Source organism: Patagioenas fasciata, chromosome 8 (assembly GCF_037038585.1).
Source record: "Patagioenas fasciata isolate bPatFas1 chromosome 8, bPatFas1.hap1, whole genome shotgun sequence".
In the NCBI taxonomy this organism is placed as follows: domain Eukaryota; kingdom Metazoa; phylum Chordata; class Aves; order Columbiformes; family Columbidae; genus Patagioenas; species Patagioenas fasciata.
This window is the reverse complement of record NC_092527.1, coordinates 23,134,301-23,155,875: the sequence shown is the minus strand read 5'-3', so window position 1 is coordinate 23,155,875 and position 21,575 is coordinate 23,134,301. Positions and strand designations below refer to the sequence as shown.

General features: G+C 34.7%; 1 protein-coding gene across 5 annotated transcripts in view; it reads left to right on the top strand.

The window, feature by feature from the left end:
* PCGF5 (polycomb group ring finger 5) overlaps positions 1-21,338 on the top strand; it is a 71,289-nt gene extending 49,951 nt beyond the window's left edge. For 4 of the 5 annotated variants that reach the window (XM_065843217.2, XM_065843215.2, XM_071811923.1 and 1 more), the window contains 7 exons: positions 115-170; positions 293-352; positions 4,108-4,256; positions 5,684-5,782; positions 7,346-7,435; positions 9,348-9,407; positions 11,710-21,338. In XM_065843217.2, coding sequence (XP_065699289.1) covers positions 115-170; positions 293-352; positions 4,108-4,256; positions 5,684-5,782; positions 7,346-7,435; positions 9,348-9,407; positions 11,710-11,757 — 562 coding nt within the window. In that variant the 3' untranslated portion in view covers positions 11,758-21,338. The remainder of the gene's footprint in view (positions 1-114; positions 171-292; positions 353-4,107; positions 4,257-5,683; positions 5,783-7,345; positions 7,436-9,347; positions 9,408-11,709) is intronic. The other variant, XM_065843219.2, reaches the window with a different exon arrangement.
* The last annotated feature ends 237 nt before the right edge of the window (positions 21,339-21,575 follow it).

Below are 21,575 nucleotides of genomic sequence, written 5' to 3'. Positions count from 1 at the left end.
TTTATTAAAAATATGCAATTAATTTTCTTATTCAAAAGTTTTTGTTGTTTAAAGGCTAAAAATATTCAAAGTGCCAGGTTCTACCTAATGTGAAATATTTTTTCCCTTTGAAAGGCTTGATAACACCTTAGAGGAAATTATATTTAAGCTGGTTCCTGGACTTCGAGAACGTAAGTCTCTGATTTGGATTCGGGTACCTTTTTGGTTTAATGGAGGGAACATGGCTATTTCTAATTATATACTGATAGTATTGATGTAAAAATTCGTGTTACTGTTCTTTGATATTAACTAGAGGAACTGCAGCGAGAGATTGAATTTTGGAAGAAAAACAAACCTCAAGAAAATGGACAAGGTAATGATTTTTTTCCCTCTCTTAATCTGAATGTTAAGTAGCACTACTTGTTAAGTCCTGTTTCTTCAAACACTTATGCACGTACATTGGTTTTACTTCATTCCAAGATACTACAGAAACTCATAACAAACCTGTGTAAATGTAGTCTGGGCATTCATGTACTGCTGTTTATCCATTAACCAGTTGTTTTACAAACACTGGCTATTTTACCGTTGTTTTAATTTGCATTTTCCTAAGCTCTCACATTCAACAGTCATGCAATTTTCTACTTGACTTCTTGATTTTCTTAATACAGTGAGATGCCATACTACTTGAGCTTTTTACAGATTATTTTCTGTTACTGAATTTGACCAGCTGTTAAGTAGGAGGATGCCAAGAATTAGTTATGACAGGTAGTAAAACCATTTTCCACACATGCTAAACAATTGTTTTATATAGATTCTATTTTTTTTTTTTTTCAATAGTTGACCCATGAACTTTGACAACTCACTATTGAGGTGCTAAGTGAGGTGACATCCAACTGTTTTTATGCCCCTTTAACTTGACATCAAGGTTTTGATACCATAGCTTATTGGATTTGGGTAATTTTTAGAATTTTTGAAAGGCTCTGCTAAGCTTAAGGAATAGGTATTTTTAGTAAAAGGATCACTGTCAAGTAAATGTCTTGGAATACTCTTCTGCACTTAGTTGATTATAATATCTTCTTTTCAACTTCCTAACACTTCGTTTTCTTTCTTATTAGTTTTGTTGATTTTCATTACAAGGGCCAAGGTTCTTTTCTCTGTTATATAATTAAATTAAGAACTCCAGGGCAGTTTATAAGAATTAACATTCATTTACTACAACATACAGTGTAGTATATACCTATTTAGCTTTTAAAATAATTAGATAATATTTTTATGAAATATAAACATTTGTTGACTGCTTAGAAAATTATTTGCTGCCATATATGTAGATAGAAAAAAATAATATATAATTTGCAAATTTGTAGAATGTGACTTACTTTTAACCAATTTATTCTTCTGGTTCTTACCTTCCTTCTGTAATTTTGTAGTTAACCTAATGGAGATCAGTTACTGAGTGACTGGACTGTTTTGTGAATCAGAGGAAGGCTCTAATTCTCAAAATGCATTTTTAAGTATCTATAGATGTATCCAGCTCTGTTAGTGACTGTATCATTTGCCTATGGAAATTTGGCTCTACAAACCATTTGAAGTTGTGATAACTCATTGAGACAAATTATGAACATATAAATTATTTTCTGCCATAAACAAGTATTTAGAACCTTCCCTTAGCAAATATTATTTGGTGAGAATAATTTCAGTAAGAAGGGACTGTTTCAGTTGTCAGTACCATTCCAGTCTAGTTTAAAAGAGTCCGTCAGTTACGTGCTGTACCACAGGTCATGGCACAGTTCCCAACCTTGGCATCTAAGATCTGTAAAAAAAACCTCCCAGGACTTAAAATTTTCACGTATCAGAAGAAAAACAAAACAAAAACCACACAGCGTGTCTCAGGCCTTGGTGACTCTGCTTAGGAGAGTGGTTGCTAGTGAGAATTCATGGGTGATGGTGGGAAACATGCTGTGCTACTGAGGAAAAAAGCTTTACTGGTCCTCTCCAGTCTGAACTGGAGAAGCAACAGGGCAAACAGCTTTACACTGACTGATTCTGTGGCGATCAGTTTGACGTTGAATAGCTGAGAAAAGCATAGGAAGTAAATTCCAAGGTTTGCAAGGAAGATGAGAAAAAAAATGAGACAGCAATTTACGCCTAAAAGATAGAGGAGCAGAGTTGGATGGGATGTTGGTTTGTTTTTCCTGTTCTCTGTTCCTGACTTGATGCTTTTGACTTGGAGAACAGAGTCCATTTTGGTGAGATTTTTTTTTTTTTTTAAACTTCTATCATGTTGAACTTTAATAACATGCCTCAATGGACCATTGATTGATTTCTGGAGGCTGCTTGTAGAAACATCATTAACATGTACAAGGATTTTTTGGTAAATAGTCTGGTGCTATTTACATGGAGGAGCATTTGAATTTCTACGAAACTACCTTGAAAGATGTGACTTTTTTGTGTCTGTACCTGCTTCTGGAATTATTTTATGATTGAGAATTTGTTCTTCTATATAGTTCTGAAGTTGGTTTGCCTTTCAAGACTCTTCAAACTCCATAACTAAATTTTCCTCCGTTACTCAGCAGTAATAACTGTTGAGAGTTGTGGATGTGTTTGCATGGCCAAAGAATCTGTGAATCATAGGCAGACACTTCTCAGGCAAATGCTTGTGATAGGTAGACTGCACCTGCTTGATTGAAAGAGTTTGCTTCCTGGACTTTCAAAAAAAGAAAAAAAAAATAATCTGTAGTTTTATACTGTGAATTCTGTTCATAGCAAGATGATAGGAACAAAGGAGATATATGATACACATTCAATTAACTTGTCAATAGCTAGTGGGGACTTCTGGACAAACTAATTCTAAAATACTTCAAAATTGTAGGAAAGAAGAGCAATAAATATAGTTTAAAACTCATCTTGAACACATAAATCGAATAAAGTGAGCTAATTACTGTGTCTAGGAACTTAGGCATAGCTTGATAATTGTTGAAGTTTTCTTTCTGTCTTCTCATCTTAACTCTTCTAAATTACTTGGGAAGTTTGTGGTAAGCATGGGAAAACAGCAGGATTTGATCTGAAAGTTCCTCATGAAATGCAAAAGTAGCCTATTCAAGTTACTTGTGATAATGTTTTATTCCAACAGAGAGCAACCTTTGTTTTAAGTCAATATAAATAAGTTGGGCGTACAGAAAAAAAATAGTTACAACAAATGTATATAAATAGGTTTATTGTATACTGTATTCCAAACCTGTAAAAATTACTCCATCTTATGGTTCATTGTATGGTTACTATTTGCATATGTTGTGACCTTATGTAGATGTACTTGCTAGCTTTAGGATTCAGGTATTCATCTATGCTAAACCTTTGAAAACAGTAAGAGATGATTTTCCGAAGAGTTAGATTTTTAAACAAGGAATCAATAGAACATGTAACAGCATCAGTGAAGAGAGATAACATGGTATATATGATTGTGTAGGATATATTTTTTTATTTTTAAAGGGGAATAAGGAAGTAGATGGCTTTACAGTTATAAAATCCTTCTGGAGAGAGACACGTGGGGTTTTTACAATGACAGTGTTTAGACCAGGTCAAAAGTGGATGAAAGTTGAATTTTATCTTCCCTTAGTTTATTTTATGATAACACTTCATGAACTTATCTCCACTGGTTTATTGTGACAGATGGTTAATATGACTTCAGCACCCATGTTACTTTGATATACAAGTGTTTGGATTAGTTATTCCACTTGTTATTTAAAAGCAATATTTTTAGTAGTGAACTACCACACCATAGAGTAGGTTTGCATGGCTGGGTAATCTTGATGCATGTGCGGTTGAAGGGTTTTAATCACCGAACACAAGCAGAAGTAGACAGCCATAACCATTCGTGGTCCATCAGCCTAGTTATTTTCTCTTGCATAGAAATCTGTTGTCTGCATATATTACATTAAAATTTCAGTAGTAAAACTTCGTTTCCAGAGATTTATAAATGGATTAATTTAAGAATGCACTGAATTAAAATTGTGTAAAGTTAATTTGAAGGAAAAATATGCTCTTGAAAAATGAAGTATCACTTTAAATACGTTTGTTGCTGTGAATTTTCATTGTTTTACACTTAAGTAATATGATCTTCATATTTTACAGATGAAAGCCCAAAAGCTGATAAACCCAAAGTAGATGAGGAGTGTGATGAAAATGAAGACGACAAAGACTATCACAGGAGTGACCCACAGATTGCTATCTGCCTCGACTGTTTACGCAACAATGGGCAGTCAGGAGATAATGTAGTCAAAGTGAGTAGTAAACATAATCTGTGCAGTTGTTGTTGGCAGAATAGAATCTTACAGGAACCAAATAATTTTATAACAACTAACAATAAACTTTAACGTGGTGACCTGATTCCACTTTTACACTTATTTAATCCTTTTGTTTGAAACATTTCAATGCATCTTGGAATTTTGTAAAAAAAAAAAATACAGTTCCTTAGAGAAATCCCTCTGTGACAGTGGATTTTTTTCTTTTATTGGATTATAGTTTTGTAGTCTACAGCCTTGATGGTATATAACTGCATTACACAACAGATTACAGCATACCGCAGAGGTACTTTTAAAACTATCTGTAGGTGAGCTGCCTCACACCTCGAGGATTGCTGTCTTACCATGCCAGTATGAAGCTGCTTTTCAGATACATTGTGTGCTGAATGACTGGGATTCAGATCTTCTAAGCTCTAAACCTTATCTGACACTGATGCCCTTGTGCAGGTGCCCTGGGGCTCATCTGTGCTCTTGGGTAGGTCACTTCCATCTGTAAAACATGTAGGGTAATTAATACCTGCTAACTTCTGTTATAAGAATCAGGGATGTTTGGTTTCTGTTAATGAAGGGAAGATTACTTAGTAGTGTTGAGGCTAGAAAAAAGTGTTTAGAAATGTGCTTAGGTTGTAATTATGTTTCATTAAATTACAAATACAAGAATTTTTTAAAATTAAAAAATATTTAATAAAACAGGGTATATTTTCTTTGTACTATGTTACCTCTATAATTTTGGAAATTCTTACACAGTAGGAAAGTTTTGATTTGGAAAGAAGCTAGTGAATGTGTTGTCACTGTCTGCTAGATATAGCAAAAAATCTGTATCTCCATCACCATGTAGGCATCTCAGGTTTCCAGATTTCCTGTAGAATCAAACCTGTGATAATACAGGGTGTTTCAAAAAGATGGACCCAATTTGAAATCACTGTATCTTTGAAATAGGGTTCATCTTTTCGGAACACCCAGTAGAACATGTCTTAGGTTTGTAGCTTCTCTGTGTTTTACCTAGGTTATTTGAGGATGATTTTACTTCCTTTTGCATTCAAGGTCTGAAGAAGTTCTAAGAAATTTAACACCTGTTTGACCCCTAATACTACTAACACAGACACTTAAGATTATTTAAGTTTTTCTAGGGGTTTTGGTTTCTTTTTTTTTTTCCTCCCTTCTTTATCTTTTGGAAATTTCTTTAGAACCAGAGATGGGTTAAGTTAACTTGTTTATTATGTAAATTTTGCAGAAAAAGTGAGCAAAAAGGAATCTATTGTGCCATTATGAATTAGAAGAAAGTCCAGTAAAATTGGTTACTGGTTGAAAAAAAGAAATCATTTGCAGCTGTTCTTGCACTAAAGATTGCTTACATGCTCCAAAATTTCTAACATGGTTTTTCTGATTTGTTACTGTTGCTTTAGGGTTTAATGAAGAAATTTATCCGCTGTTCTACTCGAGTGACCGTGGGAACTATCAAAAAGTTTCTCAGCTTAAAATTAAAACTTCCAAGTTCTTATGAGGTACATTTGAAAGAACAATGCTTGTATTTTTGTTTTCTTGCAAAGTATTAGGTTTTTATGAAATGTAATCATATTTGAACTTGAGGAATGTTTTTTTAGCCCAAGCACTAAGTAGTGCTCAGTATTCCAAGTTACATTGTCTGCCCTTTAATGAGAAGTGATCATTTTATCACAGTGACTAAAGCTGCTGATCAAAGACTCATACATTTCTAGCAACTCAGTTTGTTGCTCACCTGTGAAGGAACAGGTACATTAGGTTTTGATATTTTTATGTAAAAAGTAAATGCTTTCTCTTTCCATGTGGCTCATAAAAAACTCATTTAATACAGTTTTGGGCTAGTAGCTACTGGAGAAAAGGAGAGATCAACTAGACATACACCAAATTACTCTGCAGTTTCTTTTTCTTTAGATGTAAGAAACTATCCAGTAATTATAAAGCGAGGAGCAATACCATTTAAATCTTTCAAAATATAGATACATATTTGTACTTTCTGTGGAATTAGGTGGAATTCGATGGAGAGACGGTCTTTGCTCCATGGGTAATTTGATCTTGGCTAAGGCTATTCCCTAGGAGGACTTCCTAACATGAGAGAAGTTGTGATACAGGATGGAGTTGGGAATTGTGAGACTTCTGCCTCCCCTTCTTCCCAGGGATACAGGAGTTTTGACCTCAGCACAGACCATTTCTTCAGCCCGTTCTCTTAAGGAGTCAATGACTCCGTGAACTGCTTTCAGCACGAATGGCATCATCCCAGCTTTGGTCAGAGGAGGGGCTGAGTTAGGTTAGGACACAGGTTATTGCAGAGCTATACACAGGAGTTTGTCACAGTACCATGACATGCTGATCAGCCACTCTGTTGTCATTTAGTTTTGTTAATTATGTCAATCTCTCTCTAGTGCCTTGATGGCTTGTGTTACGTAGTATCCGCTTACTTTTTCCCTCTAAAAACCAGAAAAGCATTATAGCTATAATAATGAAAGAATTTTTCAGTGGAGAGTAGGACATGCTACAGTACAGTTTAAACCAGTCATTTTTCACAGCAAGATCATTACTTTTTTTTAATTTTGCCTTCAGTTAATGAAGAATCATGTTTGTATACTCAGAAATGCATTTTCCTTGTATTTTATAAAGTAATTTTAAAATTACTTCATAATTTTTTTTTTTTTTAAAGAAAATTACAGTATTTCTGTTTTGGTTTTTTGGGTTTGAAAGAGTGCTGACAGAGCAAGAAGGCCTTCAAAATACAACACAAGGGTTTTTCTTCAAACAGATAGGGTGTACTATCGATAAATACGGGGAGTCATTGTCTACTAGAGATTTCCTGCCTAGTTTAGCAGACTTTCTTCTGTCCACACCTTGATTGAAAACACAAAAGTGAAAAAATAAAGTGGAATACTACTATTAAAAATAACAGTATAGTTTCTTGTCCATATGTTGTATTTATCCAGGTTTGGCATACGTGTCTGATGGAATTGCTGATAATGATAGTAGTTGATAGAATACATTTAGACGTTAAGATTTTGCATCCCTTTGTCTTACTGTTTGCTCTGTTGTATTTTAAGCTGGATGTGCTATGCAATGGAGAAATCATGGGGAAGGATCATACTATGGAATTCATCTATATGACAAGATGGAGACTAAGAGGCGAAAACGTAAATGCTGTTACATTATTAATAAATGATGTTTTGGTGTATTTATTACAGAGAGTATACATGCTTTCAGAGGTTTGTCCAAATACATTCTGTGACCCTTCAAAATACCCTTATTTAAAAATGCATTTTACATTTTTTTTGGATTTCTTATGAAAAACTCTGAGTGAAACCCTGCAGCACATATCTTCTGTAGATTCTCAAACTTAAAAAGAGCAGGTGTACAACGTTTACAGGCAAGTTCTGCTCTGAGCTTTAAGTCAAGTGTCTGAAAAGTCAGGCACCTGTTCTTTTTCTGCAAAATTGCTTTTAGTGACATTCCGCGTTACAGTAGTTGGGGAATCTGCATCCAGCAGTTCTTTATTAAGAATCTGTTTTATTCAGTCAGTAAACTGAAAGTAACACTGAATAATTAATATAGAAATGTAATTGGTTTATTATTGTTTCTGTTAATACTACACCTATGGTTTTTAGATGTGCTGTATAGCACTAACATACAGATAACACAGCTAAATGGATTTTCCTTGGTTCATGAGCATGTTTTAGAATTGCATTATTTAACTTATTAAAAGACATTTCTTTTGGGTCTGATATTCAGTATGATTTAGGAGCCCTTATATTGCCTTGTATATATATTCTTTTGTTTTGTTTTGTTGTAAGTCATATCCCCATTTCTTCTTTCTTTTATACATTCATTTGTGTGTGGCCGTTGGTTGTTCTTCACTCTTTATTGCTTTGTAGTATATGTAGATTTGTGGTCTTTGTCTACCAGTGGAGGCTATGTTGGAGTGCAGCTAAGGTTAAGCACTTAATGTATGTTAATGTACTGATCAGTAGAAAATTCCAAACTATCTGTGCTCTTTTTTTTAAAAGCTTCGTATTTCTTGGAATAAAAAGCACTGGGGCACGGACAGAGAAGACAGAGGATTAAGCACACTGTGGAGTTAATAATTTAGAAGTTTCTTAAAGTTTTGCCTTATTCTGAAGGAGAGGGGGAAGGGTAGATTTTGGTAGGAATTGGGGAGTTAATATATATAGGCAAGTATTCGTCAAATTTGAAAGTAATTTGCAGTGAAATTTGATGATTGCTGAAATCTCAATATTGTACCAATAAGGGAGCTTTAAGTAATATTTTTTCCAATACTGCCTTGCAACCAGTGGGTATTTGGTTTGTCATCCTGTATTTTTGTTAGCATTGGCTGTCCTATTAGGAAATGTTGAGGCAACAGCTTTAGCGATAGTGGAATTCTTTCATGACGTTTAATCCTGCAGACCTGCCCTACAAATGGACTTTTGGCAGTTGCATTGGTCTGCAAGCAACAGTAACTATCATCTTGACAAAAAGGACATTATTTGTGCTGGTTAAAATTTTTCAAAAATCTCAGAGCTACTGTTTTTAACATTAAGTAAACATAAGAGTTGACAACTCTCGATTCAGTTTTTAAGTTGTGATTACATGCACATAGTATAGTCAGGTGTGTGCTCATCTTTTCCTTTATGTAGTCAGACATGACAACTAAAACCTGTAAAAATTACATTGTGCTGATAAGCAATCCAGTAACATCTGGGCTTCTGTGATTTTGTTTTCCCTGACTGTTTCGGATCTTGTTATAACACTGAGGTTGTGATGGTAATTAATTAACAATCTCTCCTTTTGGATGAAGATCAAGTAAATCTATTACCTCCATCTTTGGTGCTATTCACCATGAACTGTTACTGCCATGCCCATGGGCCTTACAAGAGGTAGAGTAGTAAAGGAAAAATATCAATGTATTCATTAGAGAAGTCTTTCCTGTTTTAAATAAGTTAATTAACTTTAAGCTTTACATTTGAAAATGTAAAAAAAAAAAAAGGTAAATGTGTATGTCCAGCTGTGGATGCCTCTTATCTGATCAGAAAATCATCTCCTTCGCAGTTTCGGTGTCAGAACTGCTCATCTTCGCAAGTCTGCTCACAGGATGGCACTTTTTATCAGGTAAGAGGCACTCACGACTGTACATACTACAGTCATTAAGGTCCTGTTAGCACTTCAGTTGTAATCTAAGTTGCGGCGTTTTTATAATTCCTCACTACAAAGAGCTAAAACTCCATGAGCAAGGCCGAAGCGTTTTCATTCATTCAAAGAAGACTTTATTGAATGAATAAATAGAATTCATTCAAAAGGTTTACAGGTTTCTTTTACTTTACATTAGGCTATTTATCTTTTTGATAGAGAGGTCTAATTCTGTAGGCTGATTCTTGCATCAGTCTGGAAAGATGATCTACCTCGTCCCATCTCATCCTTCTAACTAGTAGCATTGGGCAGACACTGACAAGGGATCAAAACTGAAGAGTGTGAATCAAAAGAGACTACATGAGTTTCATCTCTTTATGGCAATTCATATATTCTTTTTAATGGAATAAAGAAATTTGTCTTTTTCTAATACTGTACTCCTTTCCTATATTTTAAAATTAGGAATGGAATAATGCCTCATCTCTAGAATGTAACAAACCAAAACATCCAGAACCTGCAAACTGCAGCTGATTTCTAAATTTCTTTGATCAAACTGGTTCATACCTATATGAAACAATATTTCAATTTCCTCACTGGGAATTTTGGTTTGAATTACTTTCTAAAAGATACTTTGGAAGTTTGAAATAATATTTTTGCTTGATCAAAAAGTTAATGATAGAGGGTCACTCCCCACCATGGATGGGAGTGACCTACTGAAGTCACGCTCACTTCGATAATTAGAATTGTTCCAGTATAGTGCATTTTATTTATACACTTAGTTTGTAATTCTCTTTGGAAAAATGCGGAGCCTCTCTGGTTTACACGGCAATTTCAGTGAGGTGACTGCTCTGTCTCTGCCCATGTGCACTTCCACTTAGAGTACTTTTAGAGACTATTTATATAACCAAAGTGAAAAACGTGAAATAGCGTTTAAATAATGTGGTAGTCATATCCTATGCAAAAAAATCAGAGACCAAATAATTTATGATACTGCAAATATGTGTTGGTTAATTAATTGCACATGCAGACTACACATGGTGCTCCCTGTCTTCTCTCCTAAATGCTCCTGCTACTGTTGAATATGTCTGGGTTTATATTTTGATTTCACTGCACTACTTTTTGTAAATCCCCACCAAGTATGATCACATTTAGTTCTAGTGATCGTTTCATTACCATGGTATGGAAAGTGTATTAACCTATATAGATCTCTGCAGTGGTATCTTTCTTTTTTTGGTCACTGAAGTTCGTCTGTATTGCATTTGAAGGATGTGGTAAAATATTTCTGGTTTTAAGAACAGCTTCTGTAGTAATTCTTTATAATTCCAAATTTGCAATAAAAACAGACTTCAACTAGCTGTGTTCATCTCCCCTGTGATGGAAAGGTAGTTAGGCCCATACAGTTGCTGAGACAGTAAGATTTTCCCGATTTTTATGCTATAAAAAACATCCAGTATCCTAATGAAGTTAAGACGAAAATATCAGACTTGACATAATGAATAAATAAGACATTCAGTAAAATAGAACTTACAGTAACAAATGCCCAGGTGTTCATGGCACTTTCTGGAAACCCACTCACTCTTGCCCCCTGTTCCACAAGAATTTTGTCCAATTCAGGGATCGAAGCAGTTGATTTGCCATTTTTTTTTCTAGTAAGAACTAATAAAAATGTATCACTAGATCTGAAGTTGAGGAGTTTGGATTTGGGGGAGAAGTTAGCCCTCATCTCTCTGAAAATCGGCTGACAGCAATTTAATCTCTTTTTCTTTTTTTTTCCTTCTTTTTAATACCAGAGTAGCCTGGCTCCCATTAACTAGTGCTTACTAGTAGTATAGCTATGGAGCCTCCCTACATAGAAGAGTAAAACAAAGTACATAATCCGTAAATGGACTTTCTTTTAGAAAGTATAAAATTTCAAGATTGTTTTTCCTCAAACACAGCAACACAGAAATAAGAGGAATTGTTTGAGCGCACGAAGTATATATGTCATAAATCATATAAATAATGAAATACATAAAAGCAGATACAGGGATTTTATATTAATGATGAATAACTACAAATAACTGACTTGGAGATTAAATATAGATTTGGAGTAAAGGTATGGATTTAACTGTTGAAATGGATTCATGTAAATAGAACTGATTGGCATATACGTATGTCTTAGGCATAAGCTCTGCCTGTTCTTAAGGAAATTTGTAATTGCATTTTCTTTGTAAATTTTATGAATGACATCTTCGTGTTTTCTTGTCTGTTTTTGTTGTTGTTTTTCTCTTGCTTTTGTTTTTAGTCTTACCCTATGGTACTTCAGTATCGACCTAGAATTGACTTCGGTTAGACCAAAGGGCCAGATCCCACTGAGATGAATCCTGCACTATTTGTTTACCCATCGACAGATTGCACAATGAATGGATGTGCCTGGATTAGGGGGACACAACCAGATTTTCAGCATGCAAATAAGGACATTGTCTTTCTTAAAACTGTCGGTTGCATCTCTGTTGTTTCTATTAGAGCAAGCCAAGTGCCATTCTGCTACTGAAATGTGCATAAGATATTTGTGTATCTTACGAGTGTACTGCAAATCATAGCCAAAATCATGAAGTGTACAGTCAAAATTCAAAAACTATGGAATATTTTTGCTTGCGTGTTAGAAGATTTTTCTGGTCCTAATATTGATTACACTAGCAAAATGGCAGAGTGCTCATTCCATGTGGTGTTGCAGATTCACACACTATTTTACCGAATATTGTTGTTTAAATCATAGAGTACTGTACAAATAACTAGGATTATACCTTGAAAATATTTTGTATAGAAAATATATTTAGAAAAGTGGTCATTGGGCCACTACCTTTTTCTGATAAGCTTCTCCTGGGTCCAGGTATAGCTCACTCATGAGTGTGCAACAGTCCTTTTGCAGTGAATGCAGATTACTTACCCTTAACAAGAGATGTAGAATATGGTCATTCAAAGCAGCAATTTTAAATCTTCTAAATAGATTCTGCTAATATTGCTTACAAGCATCGCAGCCTTTGTGATTGCACTTTTCTATGTATTCCCTGAAGATTGGAATTTGGGGTACTAGCTATTGTTGGAAAACAGCGTCTGGTCAGATTACATTTCTTCTAATAAAGTCTTCATAATAATTAAGTTTAAAATAATGTAAATGGAACGAATAAATTTCACTGTAAGTTTACAACCAAGGCAAAATTTTACATAATTGTTGCCTTTCAATTAAAAAATGCCCCAAAAGTATTTCCTTTTAAGATTGATTGGAGGTGTAAAATATGCTAAGACAAAAACAATATATACCTTTAATTAGATTATATATCTCTTGTGCCTATCTGGAGTTTAGAATCCATTATAGAAATTTTCATTAGTTAAAGTCACATAATAAAATTATTTCCATAAAATTAATGCAATACTGAAGATAAGCAGTCTGACCAAAATAATTGTTCAGGTCCTTTTTCCTAAGACCTGGTAGTGCTAGATAAAAAGTAATTGTTGCCTTAGGTATTGCAGGTGTAATGGTTCTAGTATAGAATGTTTATTGAGGTTTCTGGTAATGTTGCAGGGAGCGTAGTAATGCATATGTTTTCTGTAGTCTTCCGTTGTCTTTGCTTCAAAGTCAGTTGAGTTTTTCATTTCAGTTTTTGTGAGGATAGTTATAGTTCAGTACCTTTATGTAATTTCTACTTAATACATGCCTAGTATTGTAGACAACTATTTACTTTCTTACGCCTTCTGCATACAGCAAAAAGGAACCAAATCAACTTTTCAGAAGCTACCTATAGAGTGAATTAAACATACTTAGATAAGACAAAGTAAAAATTCTATCTTGGGATCAAGTATGAAAGACAGATTGCAAGACTCCTTTGTAAATTTTTGTTCACGTACATTAGTATGTTTCTGTAGGAGAAATAAGCATGTTGTGGATTAAATCTGGCCCCTTTAATGTTAGTAGGAGTTCCAACATTGATGACTTGAGGAATCTAATATAGTTGGGTTGAGTTCTACAATTGCACTCCAAAGCCCATATGACGTACAGAAATAAAGGTGCTGTCAGTAGCAGTCTGTTAAGGAAACCTGCTATTGCAGGTCAAGGTTGCACATATTGTGCAGATGCCAGTGAACCTGGGGAAGCAAAGCATTCAGGAACCTGCTGCTCCTTTCTTTAGGCACAGTGTGCTGACTGGTACAGGTGCTGGTTTGCCCGTGCGGTAGATGGGAAGGGGTGCACGTGCTGGCTGCAGGAAGCGCTTGTCCTTTTGCCCACCCAGTCCGTGATGTGCTACTTGACAGAAACAAGAAGACACTCCAAGTAAGGAGGGCTCTTCTCTGCAGAGACTCTAGTGAAAAATAGTTTCTTTGTATATATAGATTAATACAAGTCCTCCTCAAGGAGCAGCTTGGAAGAGCAGAGCATGCATTCTAATTGCCAATTATTGTTCTCTTTAGTATATGCAGTTGTTTTGTATGGTAGAAATAGGATATGAATTGTAAATACTTAGATGCACATACAAATGACACCTTACAGTTTTTATATATTTCACATGTTTTTATACCAGAATTTTCAGTGTAGATTCACTTGAGATAAAATGCCTGTTTAAGTTTATCACAAAACTAATGGTAGTACTCTTAAGCATAATTTCTTCTTGGTTCAGGGGACAATTTTTTTCTCAACAATTGCACTTGCCATTTTGACAAGTTTGAACTTTTTTTTAAAAAGAGAAGAATACATTATTTTAAATCCATTTTCAGTTACTTTACACAGAGGTTTGCATCCATCTGACAGGACCCCTGAAACAGGAGTGCTTTGTATTTGCTTCTGAGTGACAACTAATAGAAGATTTGACTGTTTAATGACTTCTTGTATTCACAATTCAGAGAACCATGAATTCTCTAGATCAAAGTTGGACATTGGTTTAATTCATGGTATTTTCTTGATGCAACTTGAAGCTAGATTACAGAAGGCAAATCTTCATTTTAAGCATGGGAGATACTGACAGATATGATGTAATGTTCCCAGAGGAGAATCATGGCATTAAATGCGTATGATCTACCACCTACACTTCATGCATTTCTGATTTGATGGCACGGTGCCAGAGTGCTGTTATAGATTAATAGTTCTTGTAGCAGAGAATGCCAGTGAAATACATATCTTAACTGGGCAGCTTGTATAACACACGCATTGCCTTTTTCACAGGAAATTTATCTTCTGTATGATATGTGTGTGCCATGTGTCTACAGATATGCATATTTAATTCATTTGTGCCAATTAAGAATATCTGAACAGCATAGGAATATCAGAATGCATGTACTGATTCCTGTGTGCCAAAGATGGGATAAAGTGTAATGAGTACCTAAGCATTCCACTAAAACTGCGCCATATGCCATCCTAGAGCAGGTTACTGTATACAGTCTTTCTGAGCCTTTCCATGACAAAGTGTTACCACTGCATGGTTGTAAAGAACAGGCATAAAAAAGAAGGGTTGCTGCCACCGTGTTTCTGTGGCTTTCCCATATTGGCAGTACCTAGCTGCAGGGGAATAAGACCTAAAAAATTCCACAATACTACCTAATCTTGTTGTTTCTTATTTAGCACATTTGGTGCTTTTTTTTTTTCCATGAAAGTGAAAAACTTGTATCTGCTTTTAACTGTAGTGTAACTCATTAATGAAAAGCATAGGCAACTTTTTGCTGAGTATAGCTGTATGCTGCATTTGTCTAGTAACAAACTGTAAGCCAGAACTTACAAGCGAGATCCTATAATAGCTCTAAACAATATGGAATTAGATGATTAATCAAGAAGTGTATCTTCCATCATGCATTACTATGCTGCTTGTAGCTAAGGGCCTAGTCACATAAACATATTTTTTTATTTGGATGAAATACAAAATTAGATTATTACAATAATCTAAATGACTCATCACTATAGTAGGTACTGTTCACATGAAAGCTTCTGGAATTTGGGTATATTGTGCATACTCAGCCAGCCTGCAGTTATTATGCAAAAAAAAATTCTAAAAAGTATTATTTTGACTTTACTTAAAATGTTATATAAAGCAAAGTGCCTGATTATTAATACAGAATATCTTTTAAGCCCATTATTAGCATTTGGCAGGGTAATATTTGCTTCTGTATTTTATCTATGGTCCTAGTATTTTCAGCAGGGCTTTTTCATAAACATGCTGTATTGAGAAGCTTGCTTTCATAGGAAACAAGCCAAAAATGAAATGTGTTGTTAGATAATTTCAAATTGAAAAGACCTATCTCAGTATGAAAATAATTAATTTTATGTTGAAATTATTTCATTTTCTGCATGAGGAAACCCTTGAATTCTGAAGCTTGGTCTTTTTTCTCCTTAGGCTCCAGCAATTTGACTTGAATTTTCTCTTCTGCAGTTATTGAAAACCGTTCTAGTTTATCTGTAAGAGAAAAGAGATTAATCGCACTACCTTTAGATACAAGTTAGGCTCTTGTTCTCCACTGCAGACAAAGTGATGGTCCAGAGTTCCATCTTATCTCCCCATGTATAACTGTTAGAGATGACTTTGTGAGAGAAGGAAACAATTTTTCCCTTTCTGCTGTTTTCTAAAATAATAAAATAGGCCAGAGTATACTCCTATAATTGAACCAGTCATTGAGTTGTATTATTCCATTTTTATTTTTTTTACATTTTTATGTCACTGAAGATGCCAAGAGGCATTCAGCCCCCAGAAAAAATATTCTTGGAAGGACTTGCACCAAAATGAATAGCATCCAGCTCAGCCAGGTAGAACATGTGGTAGAAATACTAGAGAACAGATAGTTGTTCAAAGTCAGGCTTAAGTCTCAAATAGATTGAACCCTGTTTATAGAGGGGCTACATAAATACTGATCAATTGCATGGACTGATCCAACTCATTTTTAATCCTGGAAAAGACCAAAGGCAGTAAAGACTTAAATGCCTACCCACAGCAAATACATATACCCAGAAATGCTTAAATCAAGAGCTTGGTCCAGTTTCTTCACTTAACCTAGAAAGGTTGAAGGCATCTATTTGATTTCATCATGCATGTATCTTGCAGGATATTCCCCTCTTGTTTTACTTCATGTTGTTATTTTATTATTTGTCTCAGTTAAAATGTTTGTTCAGGCACCCTCTATCATGTAATTCTGGGTTATTACACATCCTTTGCACATTTTCATACCCCACCCCATTTCATGCCTAACATGTAGGAACATTGAGGAGTTACAAAGGAGAAATTGCACATGAGGGATCAGTTCATAGGTTTAGTTTATCAGGCATTTCTCTTAGAGTTCAGCAAAGTTTTCAGAGTTATGCATTTTGAACCAATTTGAACAAGGTAATACTTCCACAAGGTGTTCAGCTAAAGACACTTGTTTGAAGAAGGATTGAAGCTTACTGGGGCATGTTCCAGGATGAATTCCAAGACACGGGCGCATTGATTCACCCTAAAGGAAATGTGAAAATCTTCCAACTGCTCATTTACCACTAGTTTTATCCCATATGGGTAGTCTGGTCTTCAGACCTCAGCTGACACATCCTTTTACAGGAATGTCCTCCAAAAGATGATCTTATAATGGTAATACATATTTCTTCATATGCAGATCTACCTGTTGATGTATTTTTTTCTTTTTAAAACTAGTGTCTACACCGTCCGTAGGTCAGATTAAAACATCGGATTTCAGAATAGGCACTTGATTAATTGATGAATTCCTGACAGATTCTTCCATCAAGGGTATGTGCCATAAATCATCTTTTGAATTCAGGTAGCTTGCTACTACAGTTGAGTAAGGATGTTGTTTCATTCTCTAGTAAGTGATTTAGATGCATACAGTTCTGCAGTGTGGCAGTGCAAGGGAGGAGCTCTGCAGACAGGTGGGAAGACCCAGTTCTGTGGGCTCAGGATGGAGGAGACATTTGGGAGTTGAAGATGTTTACAAGTGGAAGTTTTTGTAATTACATTAATTTTAACCAAAGAGAGGCATCTTTATCTGCATCTTTATCTGAGCCATTAGGCGTACTTTTCTTTGAAGTAGCTTTTACGTATATTTTTAGCAAATCTTTCTAACTAGGTTTAATAATGTGTCAGTTGACAGGATGAGGTGAACAGAAATAATTACTGTGCGTTTTCCTTTTTCCTCATGATAATGAGTGGAAAGCAAAAAGTTGAGAGTAGGTTGCTATACAATATACAAAATAGCAGCAAGAGTAAAGCATTTGTGCTGCTAGTTAACACGCTGAGGTTTGTATTACAAATGAAGTTATAGTAAAGATATTTATTATCAAAGTGCGAGGCACATACGTTATGATGGTATTCTACTCCTGAAATTCTGGTTTGTATTATATTGAGTATAGCAGACATTGTTGCTGTTGTCTCCTGATTCTGATGCGGTAAAAAGAAAATTGTTCCCTTTTTACTGGAAAATGTCACATACTAATTGCTTTAAAATTACTCTTTGTTGTCAGATATTTAATTTAGTTTGTTCATTTAAAAAAAAAAAAAACACAACTATTTTTATGGATAATCTGATTGCCTAATAGTTTTAAGGGACCTGTTTAATACCAAAGGTAAAGCCACCCAGAAACTGCCTTGGACTAAGGTATTGACACTTTTCTGGAGTACAGTACTCAAGAGTTACACCTGGAATCAGTCAAGCAGAACTTAACTGGTGGTAGCTGTCTGGGTCACCAAACCATTAGGCACACGTAGCAGTTTACAAAGCAAAACAGAAAAGGAAAAAAACCAACAGGAGTAGCATAAAGGTTCAGTTAACAGACCTAGAGTAGCTCTTTGAGTCGCAGCTCATGTTCACGAAGAAAAGCACAAAGGCTTGTATTGCTGATGGGTCTGCTATACCTGGCCTGTGAACTCATGAAAACTTCAGTGTGCTGTCAGTCCTGTAAACCTTCCAAAGCACAAAATAGTTACCAAGTGACTTCTGGGGTTTCTAGTTGTGGCTCAGTGGTATTTTGGAGGGTGGAGAGGGCAGACTTGGAGGATAATGAGAAGATATTGAGTATGTTTTACAAATTTTTATAGATATTTTTTTAGTAAATGGCATTGCTGTCCTTGGTGTGAGACTATTGATTAGCAAGAAGTGGATTATTGTATTTGTGCAGTATAAAATAGAAAGAATAAAGAAATCCAAGTATCTTGATTTCCTTTTCCAGGATAGTGATTAACTAAACTGGAAAGTAATAGGACAATTTAATTATTTAGCTGACTGAAATATTTCATTCTAAAACCTTACTGATCATATTTTTTTCTCAAGTACAAGCTTCTTAGAATAAACATGAAGCAATGCATCATTTTTTCCCTTATGGCAGACTTAACTATTGAAAGGAAAATATTTTGTGGGTTTTAAATTTAATGCAAAGCCTGAATTGTTGGATGTTCCAGGCTACTGAATAGATGATGTAGAGTTACTCTCAATGTACTTTTTTTTTTTGGGATGGGGGCCTAAGTGTCCTTATAAAAGCTGTGATCCAAGTTATGAAAAGAAAGGAGCCTATGGTGAGCAGTAATAATGTTCTAATGCTTCCTTGCATTTGACCAGTAGTTACCAGTTCTTAATATAACAGCCCTCACAGTACTTAGGAGCTCATAGAACATATTGTGATGTTATGTTGCTAATTTGTTTTAAAATGTAAAATGTGTAAAGCTTTTTGTCAAAAGTGATAACATCATATTACAAATAAACCTTTTTGTGGTTGTAAAATTTAGCTTTTAAATCATTCAAATTGAAGTGAAAAAAAAGAACAGGTCATTGTTAATGACAGTCTATCCTACTATTAAGAATATATGTATTTTTGTAAAGGAAAAGCACTTGTAGATATTTAATCAGTCCAATATCTATCTATGTTAATGTTTTGGAAAAAAAAATAAAAAACAAAATGCTGCTTAGAGAATCACTTACATATTTTCATTTTTTGTGCTCAAATGCATTTTCTGTTGATTTATGGAATGTTTTTTCTGTGTGAAGCTGTATAGTTAGTACAGCTGGGCTAAATGCATTTCTTAAGGTAATCAGTTGTATCTGTATGATAATACGATTCTTATCTGGTCAGAAAGCTGATTGAAAATCGTTAGACTGGTGGTGCTGTTTTTCGTCTTTGATATTAGCTTCATCCATATTTCTACTTCATAATAATTATAAAAAAATACTAAGAATCTTTTGCAGTGTTTGTATTTTAAGTGATGGTTTAGGGTATAATTGGTTATTCAGTTGTATCTTATTATACCTATAAATATTTTTGCAAAATGATGACAAAGTTTTACATACAGTATTTAAAAAACACTTTCCCAGATTAAAAAGTTTGCCACATTAGTCAAGTTTAATATTTGCTTTCCTCCAAAGGAAACTACTGGCGAGTACATGCATGGAACATGCATCACTCAAGTTTCTGAGCATTGGTACAAACAGTACTTTTAAATTTAGAATAACCCATTTCTTGTAATATTTTTTGGCTATTTGAAACCTCACTCAATTGTATTTTAATTCAACATAGTGAATTAACACAGTTTCAGAGAAAAAAAAAAACAGTAAAGCAAATAATTTTATTAAATTGAGTGGCAACCACATTTCTTTGTAATTATTGTACATTCCAAAATCTATTTACTTATTTCAGTGGCATTCTACAGGCATCTACTCTGTGGGCCTGATGCTGAGTTAAGCTCTTCAGCCTGACCTCAGTGGAGCTATTTTGTTTAAATACCTTTGTCACTGGGAATTAACCCAGACTTCCCACTTCCACACTGATTTTCCTTTCACGGGTGGTTAATATCATTTAAATTTAATCTTACTATATTAACCTTCCCATAAGTAAATAAGTTTTGCAACATCGAGTGTGTACACTAGCAGTAGATTTCAGTGTTATAAACTTAGCTGAGGAAATACTTACATAATTGTCAAATTGAGGGAGAATTTCACTCAGAATATGTACATGTGTAATGCCACTATCTCATTAATGTGCAAACTTCACAAAGATTTGTTAGTAATCAGGTTTTGATGTAGTTTATTATTTTAATAGTGTCCATTTTTATAATTTTTGTGAAGAGCTAATTTCTGTATTAGTTCACTGGGGTTAACATGTCAGGGTCTACAAAGCAGCATTTTAAAAACTTAAATCCATTTGCACAATGAGTGCAACACCAGCATTGCAGTCTTGTATCTTTTAAAGAACCAAATATGTTGTGTTTTGAAGTATTTAGAAAAACACTGTAAAGTTCACCCAGTTCTACCAAAGGAATCTTTGTTGGTTTGGTTTTTTTTAATGTGTGCTAAAATCCTTAGAAGCTGAGTGTGGCCCTGGAGAAACGAGACACCTCTGAGTTAGCACTAGTGAGCAATTTTACAATTAGGGGAGGGAAGTGCTAGTACTAGGGGGTTTTTTGGCAAAACTCCGTGGTCCTGTCTCTTGGTAGAGAGTGAAGTGTGCCTCTTTGAAGCTCCATCAAGATTGATAAGCAAGATTTATTTTGGAACAACAGCTTGTGCAAACTCTGTATATTGACCTTTGAGAATCTTGTGTATAAATGTATCTGACATGTCATGATCTTGCTAATTATGTGACTACCTGTATGGCTCAGTACCAGTGATGTTAAATTGAGTGCTTCATGCTAATGTCAATGATGTCCACAGCACCTTTATAACAGCTGATAACAAATGACTATGTGGTCTGACCCGTATGCTGCAAGATGCCTCTAGCCCAGTTGGATTAATTTTATGAAAAATCTACATGAGCAAGAAGTATAACTAATCTGCTTACTAGCACTGAATTGCTCCTTTCTCAAAGCAATAAATATATTCATGTTGTAACATCTGTTGTGCAGCCTACAATATGAGTTGTTTTGTTGCATTGTTTCTATATAATTTATTTTGTGCAATAAAGAAATCTATGGTTTTATCTGATTTCTCTCTCGTTTGTAATAGTGTTTGAATTAAAACATTTACTGGCTTAATCATGCAAGCATACTGTCAGCTCACAAAAATGCACAGTAGAAATGGAATGCAGTAATATTTTGCCTTAAAGAAAAATCATAAGGTACTCACATGGCCTAATTTTTTTCTCATTAATGTTGTGGAGAGGGTTATCATTAATTTTCATGGGTGCAAAGCCTGCCTAACACTAACGTTGACTGTATTTGG